Raw genomic sequence first — 16,134 nt, 5'->3', positions numbered from 1 at the left:
TAGGGACATAATCAGAGGCGAATGTGTTTTCAACAGAGAAAGTACAAGGCATCTACGCTTTCCCAGGGAAAGGAGAACCAGCATCAATTACAGAGGAAAAATGAGATCCCAGGAGCCCAAGTGTTGTGCCAAAGAGAAAGCAAGCAGAGTCCACTCAACACTGAGTAACAGGTCACAAGGCATGATGAAGGCTTAACCAGACGTCTGCTTTTCAAAGTCCCTGCAAGCCAGTTACTTAAAACAAAATTAAACTGCTTCACTGAGCAGTGAATTCCGTGACCCTTTAAGGGCCATGTTTGTGGCCTGAAATCTTCATCCACTTTCTCGAACCTAGCGGTTGAGAGAGCCTCTTACGGAGGGAAGAGACGGGCCCGTTCGCGTGGACGCCGTGCAGGAGGAGCTGCGCCGAGCCCCCATCACAACACACACACGGGGGCAAGCAGCACAGGAAAGGCCACACAAACAAGACACCCACCCCTGTGAGTTTTACACACTGAACAAACCTGTTGTCATTTATATAAATCTACTTTTTAAAAAGCTGACCATAGCTGATGAGCTTCAGAAATTAAACTCAAAGAAAACCTGAGAAGATGTCATTTGGGTCTGCAAGCTGTATCCGTAGGTGAGCTCTCACGAGGCCTGAGCTCACCCCTGCCGGCCCTGCCGCTCTGGGGGAGGAGGGCCCCGCGCCACGGGCGCCCTGTGAACCCACCTGGAGCGCCGTGCCGTCCGATAGGCACTGGGGAGACAGTGCTTTGCTTTCGAGTGGGACCTGGGCCTGGATTTGGAGGACGAGTGATACTTGGGGGAGCGCGACCTTGTGCGAGACCGCTTTTTGTGCTTTTTCTTCTTCCTCTCCTTCTCTTCTTCCCTCGGTGGGTCTTTACTTTTGCTGGAAGGCCCTTCTGTGGGTTTAGCATCTGAAGCGGGCAGAGGTCTCCCTCCAGCCAGTAGAGGACAGGGCACGGTACTGGCTTCCTGGGGACAGATGCAGACATCGGGATGTTAAGAGGGCAAGTAGGACATTTTGAAATGCAGACATAACACTGTCAACTTTGGGGCCTTCACACCACTTAGTGCACCAACACCTCTTAGAAAGGACCACGTCTCCTTCTATGGCTCTAAGATATCGCCCTGGTGTCTCCAGGGAAGTTGCGGCTCCGCAGATGCCAGGAGTATATGCGACAATTTCCCCAGACGCTGCTCGTTCACCGGCCCCAGCGGTAGCGCTCCATCTCATCAAGGGAACACGGTAGCAAGGACCCCGTGTTAGGAAAAAAGCCGTGCTTGCTCCTTCATAAATAATTGTGATTTTCCACTGACAGATTCTCAAACCTCCAGCGTTAGGCTTTTATGAATCTCTACACCCATCTGAAAATGATTTTTAAAAAAGACCTGAACTAAAAAAGAGTCCCCTTTGACTTTAAGAACTCTGCCAGAAGAAAAACCCCCCTTCCTTCCGGTGTCTGTGCGAGTTGATGGATGTTAACTAACCCACCGTGGCCGTCACTTCGCAACACACGTCCGCGATCACGCCGCGGACCTCACACGCACAATGCGCCAGTCACGTCTCAGCAACACCATGGAAAACACAGTTCGCACGGCAATCCTTACCCAGGGAACCCCACGGCACAGGCCAGTCTGCACGTGCTGACTCACACAGTCCTGCACTCAACACACTGCTCAACATAAACCCTTCATCCACGGGAAACAGAGGGAGAGGGGATGCGCTCCCTGAATCCCCACGAGGGAACGCCAACATGCAGACCAAGAGGCGGCCGGGGGCGCGGGGGGGGGGGGGCAGCAGGCCCATCAGATGTGACATCATCCAGGGCAATGCCAGTTTCAGCAATTTCTTCTGAAGAGCATTCAGCCGAGCGTGCACGCTGCACGCCCCAGGCCCCACGCTATACCACTCTGGAGCAACCATGACCTGCAAACCACCCAAAGACCCTCGGGGCGCTGGTTCCCACGTGGCGCTCCCGGACAGTCAAACAGCGCTCAGCCTTTAAAAATGAGGCGGTAATCCGACGTCCACTCACACTGACATTGTCCCCGTCACAGTGTAAAAAAAATTAGTTCACAAAAACAAAACAAGCCCAAACCCACCCAAACCCGAACCCTGCACACCAGCCCACGTGCTGCCTCGCCCCGGGACCCTGAGAAAGGTCATTCCTCAATTTGCTCTAACTGAACACCACACGGACCACGAGACACACCGTGACTCTGCATTTTAGCCTCGTGTGCCTCCGAGGACGCAGCTGGGACACTGGGAACAACTTGAGGCAGGTGCTGAGCCTGGGGGGGCCATGCCTGTGGGGCAGGGCCCCCAAATCCTGCAACTGCTCCCGTCCTCTCCTTGGGTCCCTGTGGTTCACGTGGACAAGGCCCACTGGACGAGAGGCCAGCGCTTCCTGCTAAAGCCACGCTCACCCCTCAGCCTTGTCCCCTCCCCCGCCGGTGACGTTCGAGGCACTCCCTTCCATCTGCCCCCGTGAGCGGAGGCCCAAAGGGGGCACACTGTGCAAGGCAGCAGGGCTGAGAAGCTCAAGAACACCACGCCCTGTCCCCAGAGCGCCCTGTCCGAAGCGGTTTCTTCCCCCCGCGGTAACTCAGTACGGGAGCCGGCGGGAGGAGGGCAGAGACCTCGTGTGGCGCCCTCTGGTCCTCACTCCTCAGCCTCCGCGGCGGCAGTGCTGCGAGCTCGTCTCTAAGGCTCGGCCTCAACTGGCTCAGGGCGCCCATCTCAACCCCAGACAAGAACCCGCCCTCGTCGTCTGGGAACAGCCACTGGAGCTCTGGCACTGGTCAAGACCCGTCCGTGAGCACACACGTTACACGACACTCTGAGCACAGGAGCTCTGGGGCACTGGAGGCTGGAGAAGGGGAGGCTGGCCGGCCCGTGTCATGCCGCAGGCATAGCCCCAGTGTGCCGACTGAGGGACAACTCCGCGGCTGCGTGGCAGGAACATCAGCGCGGGGCAGCTTTTAAAACTCCTAAGAAATTAGGGGCACACTGCAAGAAAGATGAGACCGAAGCTGGGGACGAAACCGGCACCTGGCACCCGTGATGGGGCGCGGGGCCCATGTGAAAGCCGAGTGGGTGCCGGCACCATAGGCGGAGGAGGGCAGCCAGAGCCACCGGGGGTCCTTCCTGAGACCAGGCCCAAGACCTCCAGGGAGACCCAGATGGACTCTCCACCCTGACCTGCTCTGGGGTGAGTGCAGAGACGCCCAGGGCTGCCGTCTCTCTCTGACTCTCCCTCTGTCCCTCCACACGGGACAGACCCACGGCACTCACCAGTGACGCCCCAAGGTGCTCGGGTCATCGGGCACCCGGGAAAGAGCTGCAGGCCAGCCTGAGACACGGAGGGCGCACGGCGGTTCATGGGCTGAGTTTTTCTTTTTTTTTTTTTAAAGATTTTTATTTATTTATTCAACAGAAAGAGAGACAGTCAGCGAGAGAGGGAACACAAGCAGGGGGAGTGGGAGAGGAAGCAGGCTCACAGCAGAAGAGCCCGATGTGGGGCTCGATCCCACAACGCCGGGATCACGCCCTGAGCCGAAGGCAGACGCTTAACTGCTGTGCCACCCAGGCGCCCCCACGGGCTGAGTTTCTATCCACACTTTTACTGCCAACCTGGGAACTCCCATCTCCAAACTTCGTATTGTTTCTCTGCCTTTATCCCAACTACTGCCTGTCGTTAGTGATACCTCGCCGTGCCTCCACTCGAGGACATGGGTATTCAAAACAACATTTTCAAAACAGAACTTGTAATAGAGTCATAGGGTCTACTTATTCTAATAAAATGATTATCGTTCACAAAGTGAAAATCAGCAACTGCGGGGACCTTTCCCCGACTGAATTAAGATGATTCACTGTGATGACCTCAGCTTACACGTACCAAGAGGATATTTAAAAATCAGGCAATTGGACTTGAGAACAAAAAAATAAAGGGTAACAGATACCACCTGCCCAGTCATTGCGGCCCAACAGCTAGTCCCAGGGCGCGTGCCCCCCCCCCCCCCCGGCTGTCACTTCTGAAGCGGAGCCGCTCCGCTCACTCGGGAAGGCAGACACATCTGGACCCTCCCACAGCCCAGTCGCCACGCCAGGGCAGGCGATGAGCCATGTTCTGCAGGGGAAGGGCAGGCTCGGTCATGACCCTTATGCAGGCTGTGCCTCCCCATGAGCAAGTGCTGGCACCGAGCTCAAAGACGCACCGCCCGGAGAGATTTCCGGGTCATGCCCGTTCTGCATGGACAGGACAGCGGTGGGAAGATGTGCTTCGCAAGCTCCAGGTGCAACCCTGGGGCTCTGGCCACACAAACACAGGGGCAGGGTGCCCCAAGGCCTTGCAGGGGTGCTCCCATCACTTGCGCAGGGACAGCTATGCATACCGGCCTGTCCAACGACCCTGAAGGGATTCCTGCTACACAGAGAGACAGGACGAGGGAATTCAAGGAGCACCGAGGGAAGTGTTTCTTGTGGACGCATAATAATGACTTGGGCCATAAAACTGCTTCAGGAAAATGTAAGCAAGATGTTTGGACAGGTGCAGTGGACACTTGCTGCCCCACTTGTACAAATACTGGCTGTGTGGGCAACGGCCTTTCTGTCCCTCAATCCATGAATTCCAGAAGCTCACTATACCTGAGCAGGAGACAGACCACAACACTGCACCTCTCTGGTCGTCGTGCCACCTTGAGGGAGACGCACATGAGCCTAGTCGAGCTGTCCAGGATTTAGGTCTGAGTGGGCGATGAGGGCAGTCAGGGGCTGAGGATGCAGCCAGCCAGGGGATGCTGTGCTGGAGACGAACCCTTGAGACATCTTGAGCCCTGAATAGGCTGCACCACCCTCACAACTCAGAACGTGAGCCCCACTCCCTACTGGTTCTGTTTAAACCGCGTGGGGGCAGTGGGGCTGGTTTCTCACCCGCGCAATCAAAGCCTGGCTGGTACAGCAAGCCGGACGTTCAAACTACTAGAATATAAGCTCAGCATCCAACTAGCTATTTACTCTGTAATGGCGGCAACAAAGGAAGTCTTCCGTGCCTCCTGTCTGTCCACGGCACTTAGTTATTGGCCACGTGTGCCTCCTGGGCACCTGAAATGTGGCCAGTATGACTAAGGACCCGGATTTCGAATTTCATTTAATTTTTTTAAAGGTTTTATCCATTTATTTGAGAGAGACAGAGACAGAGTGCGAGCGGGGGGAGGGGCAGGGCAGAGGGAGAAGCAGACTTCCTCCCCCTGAGCAGGGAGCCCAATACAGGGCTGAGATCATGACCTGAGCTGTAGGCAGACGCTCGACCAACTGAGCCCCCCAGACGCCCTCTATTTAATCTTTATCAAGTTAAATTTAAATGACCATGGGTGGCTGGTGGCTACCATATCGGACAGTGCATACCTTGAAAACACCTCTGTGCATAAACGCTATTTCTGGCTTAACTGGCGTCTCACTAACTTGAACGGCACATGCAAGTAACCCGGAAGACAGAGCCTGCCCGCGGCTCCACAGCTCCCCACTGTGGTTCTGAAGGTGCCTGGCCGAGCCCTCTGTGCCCGCGGTCAACAAGAGGCTAATGGAACGGCCTGCAGGAGGCATGGCCACAGGTGCGCGTGCCGACCACCACCCAACGAGCAGAGTTGCCTTTCTGGGATGGAATATTAATATTCCAGCAAAAATGATCAAAGCACACACTACCACGGGGAAGGAGAGGGCACGGGTTGGTCTGAGTGGCACTGGGGAGAATTCAAGGAGGAACTTTGGGAAAATTATGAGAGTATTTAAAAACTTACTGCCCCCAGTTTAGGGACACTGTGAAATGACACTAGTCAGTCCTTTGATCACAACAAAGTATTTGCCAACAAATTAGCACAGAACTCACAACTACTAGTCTTGCTATGGGAAAATGAATTGCTCAGAAGCAGATAAACTTATGTACTTTAAAACATAATCTCATTTGTGAAATAACACTACGTCAACTATAAAAATGGGATAATCATGCATAAATCTCAAGATTTTACTATGAATTTGACATTTCAGACTTTGAAACACATCCTCTAAAACTACACGTTCAGGGGACCCCTGGGGGGCTCAGTCGGTTGAGCGTCTGCCTTCGGCTCGGGTCACGATCTCAGGGTCCTGGGATCAAGTCCCCTATTGGGCTCCCTGCTCAGCGGGGACCCTGCTCCTTCCTCTGCCTGCCGCTCCCCCTAATTGTACTCACTCTCCCTGTGTCAAATAAATAAATAAATAAATAAAATCTTTAAAAAAAACAACACTGCATATTCAGATCTCTGTGTACTGCCCGTCAGTCCCCTGTCCCCCATGGCGTGTCTCCTGAAGCGATCCACCAGCGAGCGGCCGAGCGCCCATGCCGTTCTCTGGACGTTCCGCCGCATGGGCGCTCGGCCTCACCCGGTCATCTACGTGCATGCAGCGTGCTCTCGCCGGCCCTCCCACCCGACACAGCGGCCACCGCACGGTCTTCCCATGGAAATGCTCTTCCTCGTCAGTGTCCCACTCTGATCCCGCTGCTGCACCGCCACCCCAACCGTGCCTTCTCCTGCAGACGCTAGGGGCTGCGCTAATCGCTGTTGCCCACCTCCACCACGTGGGGGTCTTTGGCCCTGGAGGGCCCTCCCTACGTGGTCACCCCTCAGCATGACCGAGGTTCCTCAAGCCCTGCCTAGATGCCTCTGCCTCCTGGAGGCCCAGGCATCACCCACACGCTCACGTGCTCAGCTGCTCTGTGCGCTGCAAGACAGTCCTGGCGGACAAGTACGACTGGGTAGTCACCGGGTAAGAAACGGGCTCCTCATTCATCTTTCAAAGTGTCCCGGTGCCTTGAATACAACAGAGGCTCAACACAGGTTGAGTTTTGTTTTCATCTCCTTGCAAACTCTTGCTGAGCCCATACACTTGGCAGAACCATTAACTTGAACAAACAGCTGGCATCTAAAGGGTGTCCTGAAATGTGCTGTTACTGTGCAAACAATCATGTAATAACTCAAAGGGGCTCAAATTTAAAACTGCTGGTTTCTCTTCATCCTGAATCAAGAACACACCCAAAACGAGACGTGCATGTGGATTTCCGTGTACACTAATGTACGTGCTTTTCCGTATCTTACACGCTGCTCAGCAACGTACTGACTGTAGGTGTCCATGTCGATACACACGCTCCACGACGTGACGTGAGGCTGTACCTGATTACGGAAGGGCCCCTCTCCTGACACGCAGGTCGGCGGGGGCACAGAGGGTGGCAAGGTGCACGTGGAACGGGGTGTGTACTGCAGTGGCCTTTGAAATGAGCGGAGAGGTGAGGGATTTGGTGACCTGTGTCGCGTTCAGCTACCAAGTGGGGCGGGCTGCGGTGGGCAAAGAGGAAAACCATCGGTGACACTGGTCACAAAAGGCCATCACAAGAGTCAGGTCGGCAGCCAGGAGGACATGAGGGGAGGCTACAGAGGCAGCCCTCGGGGGGCAGAGGCCAGGACGCCACGCGGCCCATAAAAAATCACTCCGTATCAGGACAGTTAAAATATGTAAGCGGACCAAACAGACGCATGTTTCCGCCTGTCAGACTGACAAGAGTCAGAGGCTGCTGACAGCCAGTACCGGCAGGGTACTTTCAGACCCCTGGAGAGAGACAAAAATTGCCACAATCGCGTTAGGGGCTCACTTAGCAGTGCCTGAAATTTAAAAAGCATTTCCACGGTCAGGCATTCACCCTACGGCTCCGCTCACTGAGTGAGTGCCCCAGACACGGGAGCACGGTTGCAGCGGGAAGACCCGGGGGCGGTCTGCACTTCCACCGCAGACTGGGTCAACTTAAGGGCTGGCAGCAGTCACTCATCCCATAAATACTAACCAAGCACAAGCCCAACGGTGGCACAGGAAAGAGCTCTGCGGGAGGCAAAAAGCCCGACAAACCACAGTAACGCACAGGGTGTGGCCCTAGGATTGTGATACTTGAATATACACATAGAAATAGATTGTTTTCCCTTAAGAATACATGAGAAATGCAGTATTCACATACAATGGAGCATGATTCAGCTTAAAAAAACGACATTGTGACAGGTGACACAAGCTGGTCCCAGAAGAACTAATACTCCACCTCCACGAGGCCCTGAGAGCAGCCAGGCTGACGGAGACGGACGGCGTGGGTGCCAGGGGCCCCCCACCCAGTGGTTCCTGGGGCAGTCTCACGCTGGAGGTGGAGGGTGGTGACGTGGCACGTGACGGGAGTGCACTCAGTGCCACTGAACAGTGTGCTTAGAAAGGGTTAAAATGACAAGTTGTGCGTGTGTTTATTTTATGCAATTCCATAGGAATTGTGAAACCAGAACACAGGAGAAGGGAAGCCTGCTTCCTCATCTGCGCCTCTCCCTTGCACGTGAACGGTCTGCATCACGTGCACGCCCCGCCGTAATCAAAGTCAAAGCAGGTGAGCTACTGCAAGATCCTGCCAGGTTTTGAGCCAGGCCTTCTGAGGGGTGTCCCTACCCTGCCCCGCACACAGCTGCTCACGCAGACCTGGGGGGCCATGCCCCAGCAGCTCTCCAGGCCCCTGCGAGTGAAGTGAGCACAAAACCGCCCATGAAGGCAGGGTAAGCTGTCTCCAGAAGCTGCTTGACGCTAAAATACTTCCAAGTTGAATCTCATTTATGACAACTGCCAATGTAATTACAGTATTTTTGTTTCAAAGCAACTAAAGACATTATGACCACCTGCTCCTACCATTACGTTTTTGCTGAAATAGTTTAGAAGTTACGATCTCTCCCACTAGATACACAGAAGACTGACCCAGTGATTTGAACAAGAAGCATCAACACTCGTGTCTATGTATTATGGATTCCAAACGCAAGCCTGAAAACAAGAAAGGTGGGGAGACGCCATCCATGCCTAAACAGGAAAAGAGCCCGAGCTGAAGCCTAGCTGTGTTTACAGGGAGATAATTCTGGTAGCCGTGAGGAGGCAACACAGCAGACTGGGGAAAACTGCGTATGAAGGATGAATAATTCTGGCTGTGACCGAGTTTTCACTCAGACGGTGTTGTCGGGAAATTCAGATGCGACCGTGTAACGTAATGGGCTAAAACAGCTCCTTATGCAGATGTCCGTGAGCTACCCCTTCCACCCGCGCACACGGCATCACGACAACGCGGGACACGCACGCGGCCCCCTCCAAGCCCCCCACGAGCCACAGCTGTCCCCGTGGAGGCATGTCGGCCTCTGCCTCTCCCTGACTGAGCCCCAGACTGACTCCTGACGGGAGACAGCGCGCTTGGCCGGCAGCAGGAAGTGGGAGCCCGGAACTCCGAGCGAGGTCTTCCTCAGAAAAGAAATACACCCGGCGGCTACGCGCAGTCCAAATGCGTTTTGAGTCACGGCCCTAGACTCTCAGAGACATGCACGCGATCCAAGCGAAAGAGCACAGGGCGTCTTCTACCTCACCGGGAAGGGCCGCTCCAAGACAGCGTGGGGTCCCGACCGGGGGAGGGGAGGAGACACGTGGAGGGCTGGTCACGGCCGTGACCATGTCTGACTTTTCCGTGAATTCAAGTACTGATGTTGACATGGACCCGAGCTGTCAGTGCTCCGGCCGAGTGTGTCCCCAGGCGGACGCACGTCCCTCCCAGGGAAGCCCCCCAGTGGCCTCGTGCGCTCGCGGGCGCAGAGGTTCCCGGCCCGGGGTGAGAGGTCCGAGTGTGGGAGACCGCACCCGGCACCGGCCGCCGCTGCTCTGATGGGAGTTTGGAGCACACGCTCCCGGGCCCCCTCGGGGCTGGAGACCTGCACTCACCTGCTTGTACCTGCACTGCTGATGTGGGCCTTAACTTACCTCCACACCGAAAGCATTTTCCTCAACTTTCCCGACTTCCGCTTCTGGCAGAGGATTTTTTAAGGTTTGTAAAAATAAAGCTGCTTTCCTTTTACGTTCTGCTTGGAGCTGCTTCTCCTTCGACTCCTTGGATGCCTGGGCCAGCTTCTCTCGGGCAGCAGCTGCGAGCCGGTCCTCCAGCTTTTGCTTTGCTTAAGGAGTAAACAGAAGAAAGCGGGGTTTAGAACACGCGGTATTTCATAAATACCCTGCTATCTTAATTTTCACAGGCAACAGAAGGGTCAGGAAATACAATGCAGTTTTCTAAAAGATGACCGTGACCCAAATTTCAGGATAAACAAATCAGGCAAACTGAATTTTGGGAGAATCAGTTCACAAAATGCTTATTATTAGTATTCTAATATTTCGCCTTCAGAATCAAAGTCAGAAGGTTGATAGGATTCCACAGCAGAGAGAGCTGGAACCACGGTGACCCCCAGAATGGCGCCCAGCACCACATGCCCCAAGCGCTCAACCCCGACAAGGGAGTGTACTCGGAACGGTCGGGCACGCCGCTCAGTTTACGGCAGTCGGTGCGGGTTCAGACGCACGTGCCCAGAGCCGAGCCTGCCGGGGGCGGGCAACTGCGCCCGAGCCAGGTCTGAGTAAGGTATCCCTCCGTCAATGCCGCTCCAGCGTGTGCGCACAGAGAAAGCAGCGCACAGACCCGGGGGGAACAGACAGAAGCTGCGGACGCCACGGTTAATAACTACGTCAGCACAGAACACGATGTGCTCTGGGGGGCGGGGGGGGGGGGAGGGTGGCTGGGGGGGCGCCCGCACAAACACTGCTGGTGGTGCCGGGGCAGCCAGGGGCCGGGCCGGGACCCAGCCTGGGCCTGCGTCACCTTGAAGGGTCTGATGGCTCTGTGGGCACAGCGCCCCACAAAAGGGCATCTCCTTGTTTGGTACAGACCCGGCCCGGGAGCACAGGCTGAGCGCTCGCCCCCAGGCTGTGGTCCGAGCGCCAGGGCCCCGCCCTCCCACGAAAGCACTCCGGGCAGACTCTAGAAACAAGCTGCCAGCGGCACTGCGTCTCGTGCTTAGGCAAGAGCAGCGCTTGCTGCTCTAACCGAGAACTTTCCGCAAGCGCAGCACCCCCACCGAGCCCCCTCGGTTCTGGTGTCCACAGGCGGGGGTCCCAGCCGGCAATCCCTGTGCTGCGGGCATAGCAGGTTAATCTTGTGTTTGCACACTTTTCTCTTCCGAGAACTTGAAAACGTATTGACAAACCTTGCTTCGCTTCTAGCTCCTCCTGGGTAAGCTGAGGCCGCTTCTCCTCAACGACTACGCAGGGTGGGGTCGCTGCCGGGTTAGTGTTTGCAGCACTGCTAGAACTTTCTTGGCCTTCTTTGCCTTCCTCATCATCATCACTGTCATCATCTAGCTTAACACGGTTTTTTTCCAGGGGAAGTAGATCATTTTCTTTGGCCTTGATTGCAAAGCTTATTGGAGCAAATGAAGCTATTGAGAAAAGTGAAAATGGGGATACATTTTTAGGTACCTGAAGCACAGAGCAGAAACCCTCACGGGCCCCACCATCCTCATGAGCACCGGCTGGCGGGGTGACGTCCCGAGTGGAGCCGCATCTTATGCAGAGGGAGCTTCTGGGGGCAGCACGCAGCACTGTGTTGTCAGAGGGGGCTGCTGAAACGCACATTGCATGCGGGGAGGCTGGGCTGGCTCGCCAGGGGACCCCATGCACGCCTCGCCAGGGACGCAGGCGCGGAGAGCGAGTCAGGGTTGCTGTATTTATAAAGGGTCAATTCTCCTTGGGGTTTTCCTTCCTTTTCCGGGCTCAGCACATGGCTGAATTTGCAGAGGTTAAACAGGCATATGATGCAACTCCACCATAAAGAAGCGTTTAAAAATCCCAACTCTATAAAGTACCCTCTTCCTACAATGCAGAAGTTACTGGACCCAGCCCCTCACTCAGCACACGTTTTATCAGGCACCTACTCATGTGAGGAGTCTGTCAGACCACGCTACTGCTGTCACCAAATCCTGGCTGGTTCCACATTCTCCCCGAGACTATTTGGAAATTTTAATTTAAGAGAAATACAAAGGCCCAAAAGGAAATAATCTTCTTCCCCGTACCCCCCATCCACTCAACAACACACTCGTTGAGTCCCTCGCTCCTTCAGACACCATGGTAAGGGCGGTTCCTAACGACACCTAATGGATTGTATTAAGGTACTTCGCTTATAGAAACCATGAATTATTATTTAATGAAGGATATTCAAGTAAACCACAGCGAAGAAAAATTTTAAAGTGCAGCACACAGCAGCTAACTCCAAGAACGCCGGAAGGGGGTCTGGGTAGGTATGCTCATTGCAGCACGCTATTTGTGGACGTGCTTGACGTTTTCCCTAAGAAAACCGGCAGGTTCTAGAAGGGCTGTGTCTGTTGGTGACCGCACACGGGGAGGGGAGGCCCAGCTGGTCCCGAGGGTCCCACCGTCAGCATTTTTTTTTTTTTTTAATTTTATTTATTTATTCGACAGAGATAGAGACAGCCAGCGAGAGAGGGAACACAAGCAGGGGGAGTGGGAGAGGAAGAAGCAGGCTCACAGCAGAGGAGCCTGATGTGGGGCTCGATCCCATAACGCCGGGATCACGCCCTGAGCCGAAGGCAGACGCTCAACCGCTGTGCCACCCAGGCGCCCCACACCGTCAGCATTTTGTGGCTCCATAAGCCATGCCGGCCTTGAAGTGCGCGACTGCCCCAGGTGTCTGAAACATGACCGTCTTCTGTCCCCAACCACCTCCAGCTAGAGCGCGCCCGATGCTAAGTGCTGGGAAAGGCATCGCTGGCAAGTCACACGGAAAATCAGCTCCGTACCGCCTGCGCCCCGGCGACGGCAGACCTGCCAGAGGCCACACGGGGGTCACGGACGCGGTCTGTCGGGAGGGGCCGCGTCACCCACCGTCCGGCACTTGTTCACAAACAGTCCCACCTTTTGCAGATGCGCTAAATCATCTACGGATGAAAGGCTACGATTTGAGGACTACGGGGTGGGCGGCGGGGCGAGTGGGGTGGCGTGCTCACCACGGCACGCTGCGTTTGAACACCCTGAAATTTGCTGTGAGAAAAAAAGTTTAATGTTAACCCTTTATTGCCTATAGTAATGTGATCTCTTTAACAAACATACGGTCAACTGAACTTAAAAAGCAAAAAACATTCACTTAAATGTTAATCAAAATTGCTCATGGACTTGGGGCTACAGGATTCCATCTCGAAAGAACTGGTGATTCTCAAACCATCTCTTCCTCCAAATTGGAAAAGCCAGCCATCAACAAATGTCATATTTTAAACTGAAAGCTTCTGGAACGCTCTCTATGCTAACGCAACACTTGTATGGACACTGGCATTTATGCCCGTGAAACGCAAGGCCAGAGAGCACATTAATTGACACAGACGCTGAAGCGATTTAGTAACGGAATAGAGTACCACGACAGCCCGTGGGCCTCACCTCACCAACGGGCAGCCCTGCCACGGATGCTGCTGGGCTCCCTGCTTACAGACGGGGAACCGAGGCTACAAAGGCCAGCTTCCTCAGCTAGCTGAGCCAGAGAGCCGGGGACGGGAAACCTTTCCTTCGTGTAAGGGAACCTACCCCCGGTTCCCCTGCAGCAAGGATGTGCCCGGGCTCCGGCCCCGCCTCCGTGCGCAGAGCCTCCGTGCGCAGAGCCTCCGTGTGTGATGCCCACTGCTGTCAGACTCCCTTCCCCCCGCCTCCTTCCACCTGGCTGCTTCCTCCTCCACCAGCCTCAGCTCACGGACGCCTGCCTGGACTCTCTCCTCCACACGTCTGCGGGTTTCGTGTCGTGTGTCCACAGCCTGCTCACCCTAGGCCGCAGGATGTGGGGCCAACGCGGCTGGGAGCCAGGCGCAAGCAGCAGGTGCTCAGTCCGTGTGTGTGGAGGCACCCACAGGCCCCAGGCCTCCGTCCTCCACAGCGGATACGCTTCCCTTAGTAAGGGAACAAACCTCGTTACTAACACCCGCCTTCAGAAGTCATCACGTTCTCTGTGGAAAACTCTGAGACCACAGGCTGACAATCAGAACAGCCGCAGAGCGGCCGTGGGGAGTCACCACACAGTTCTCGGGCACGCACATCTGTGCGTGCACACACACGCCAACGGGGCCGCACTCGAGCGTTACAGCCTGCTTCCCTTGGCCAGCAGCACCTTGCTATGTTTCCTTGTCAGCAGAGATCATTTTGAAAAACCGGAGTATTACTTCTTGGTCTGGACGTCCCAATTTATTTCAGAGTTTCCCACGACTATCTCTGAGGGTTTACTTCTAAGCGCCCATGAGCCCTGCGGTGAGCCCCTAGGAGGAGGCCAGGCTGAGCTGCAGGTATTGGACCACGGGAATGTCCGCACGCAGAGGCCGGTCTTCTAGGGGCCGTGCCCGTGCACGCCTGCAGAGACGGCTCGAGTCCCCACCGCCTGAGCCTCTCCCTCGCTGAGCAACGTGTTTAACTTCACTGATTCGAGAGGCAAAAAACAGCATTCTGTTAATGAAGATACACTTTAAAAATTTATTTACTGACCATCTATTTTTCTTCTTTTGTGAGTGATCTGCCCGCGTCCTCGGTCTACTACTCTCTGCGCACTGACGGTCCTTCCTCACCGGGCACCGAGCTCTTTCCACAGGGCACACACTCCCCCATCTCCTTCTGCCGTGGGAGCAGTCACCACCACTTCAACATCTGTCCCTTAGCTTCATTCAGGTCCTGCCCCATCAGACCTCCTAGTCTTTCCTTAGGATTTATGGCTTCAATTTTTAGGAAGTCTATTCCAACTCTTAGATTATAAAAAAGAAATTACCTTCCTTTTCTTCTATCTTCATGGTTTTTTTTAAAAAATACTTTATTTATTTTAGAGAGAATGTGTGTGCGCAGGAGCAGCGGGAGAAGCAGAGGGAGAGGGACAAGCAGACTGCGCCCTCAGCACACAGCCCGACACAGGGCTCCCTCCCAGGACCCTGAGCTCGCGACCTGAGCCGAAACCGAGTTAGCGACTGCGCCACCCAGGCGCCTCTTTATGATTTTTTTTTTTACATTTAAATAAGTAATCTGTCTGGAACTATTGTTGTCAGATGTGAGGTAGACGTATTTATTTGTTCTGCGAATGGAGGGCCTGACTTCCCGACATCAGTTACTGTCTCACTGAAGGAGCTTCCCCGTCACACCGCAGGACACGTGGCGCGCTCGTCTGCTCCCAGCGGGGGTGGCGCCTGCACGTGCTGCCCAGCATCCCAAGGCGCTTCGGCGGCGCAGGCTCCTCCTCCTTCTTGCAGGAACAAACTCCGCGCGACGCAGTCCTGCCCCCTGCATTCTGGGACTTCACTGACCGGTGAACGTCCCCTAACTTCTTCCAGACCTGTACGTCCATCACGCTGCCTCTTCTTGACACAATATTTGCGATTTATAATTTCCCAACTTTTTCAGTTATTTTCAAATTCATTCAAATTTATGGTTATATGTGTTATTCCTGTGCACTTCGAAAATCTGATTTTCTTCACCCGCTGTGTGCTGCGTGTCTGCTTGCACAGCAATACGCTTCGCTGGCCTTCTCCTACGTCCTCACCGGTTCCCACTCTGACGCAGTGCTCCCCCTCTCCTGCACTCCTCGGATGCATTTTATGCTTTCTTTCTAGGTGCTTTTTTCTTAAAAGATTTTATTTATTTGTCAGAGAGAGAGAAAGAAAGCACGGGAGTGAGTACGGGCAGGGGGAGGGGCAGAGGGAGAAGCAGACTCCCCGCAGAGCAGGGAGCCAGATGCGGGACTCGATCCCAGGACCCTGCGATCACGACCTGCGCTGAAGGCAGAGGCTTCACTGACTGAGCCCCCCAGGCACCGATTCTAGATTCTTGAGCTGAACGCTTATCACAGGTTTTCTTTACCAATATGAACATACAAGGCTATGTAAATTTTTGTCCGATATATTTGCTGCATTCGATAATTTTTTGACAAGGTATATTCTCATTGGGGGCGCCTGCCCGGCTCAGTCAGTGAAGCGTGCAACTCTTGATCTCAGGGTCATGAGTTCAAGCCCCACGTTGGGTGTAAAGACGACTTAAAAATAGTATCTTAAAAAAAAAAGAAGAAGAGCAAGAAAAAAAGATGAAGAAACATTCTCATCACGAGCACTTTCTCGGACTCATTATTTCGGGGTGCTGACGTGTCCGTAAGCGTCTTTGTGCTGAGGAGCACCCAGAATACTTTTTCATTC

The 16,134-nt window shown here is 54.5% G+C and overlaps 1 protein-coding gene across 1 annotated transcript in view; it reads right to left on the bottom strand.

Annotated features, from left to right (window-relative positions):
- The window catches only part of SFSWAP (splicing factor SWAP), a 69,235-nt gene that overhangs the window by 16,418 nt on the left and 36,683 nt on the right, over window positions 1-16,134 (bottom strand). The window contains 3 exon segments of the mRNA XM_026514668.4: window positions 713-978; window positions 9,854-10,044; window positions 11,125-11,355. Of these exon segments, the coding sequence (XP_026370453.2) occupies window positions 713-978; window positions 9,854-10,044; window positions 11,125-11,355 (688 nt within the window).

This window comes from Ursus arctos, unplaced genomic scaffold (genome assembly GCF_023065955.2).
Source record: "Ursus arctos isolate Adak ecotype North America unplaced genomic scaffold, UrsArc2.0 scaffold_34, whole genome shotgun sequence".
NCBI lineage: Eukaryota > Metazoa > Chordata > Mammalia > Carnivora > Ursidae > Ursus > Ursus arctos.
This window is presented reverse-complemented; position numbering and strand designations above follow the sequence as displayed.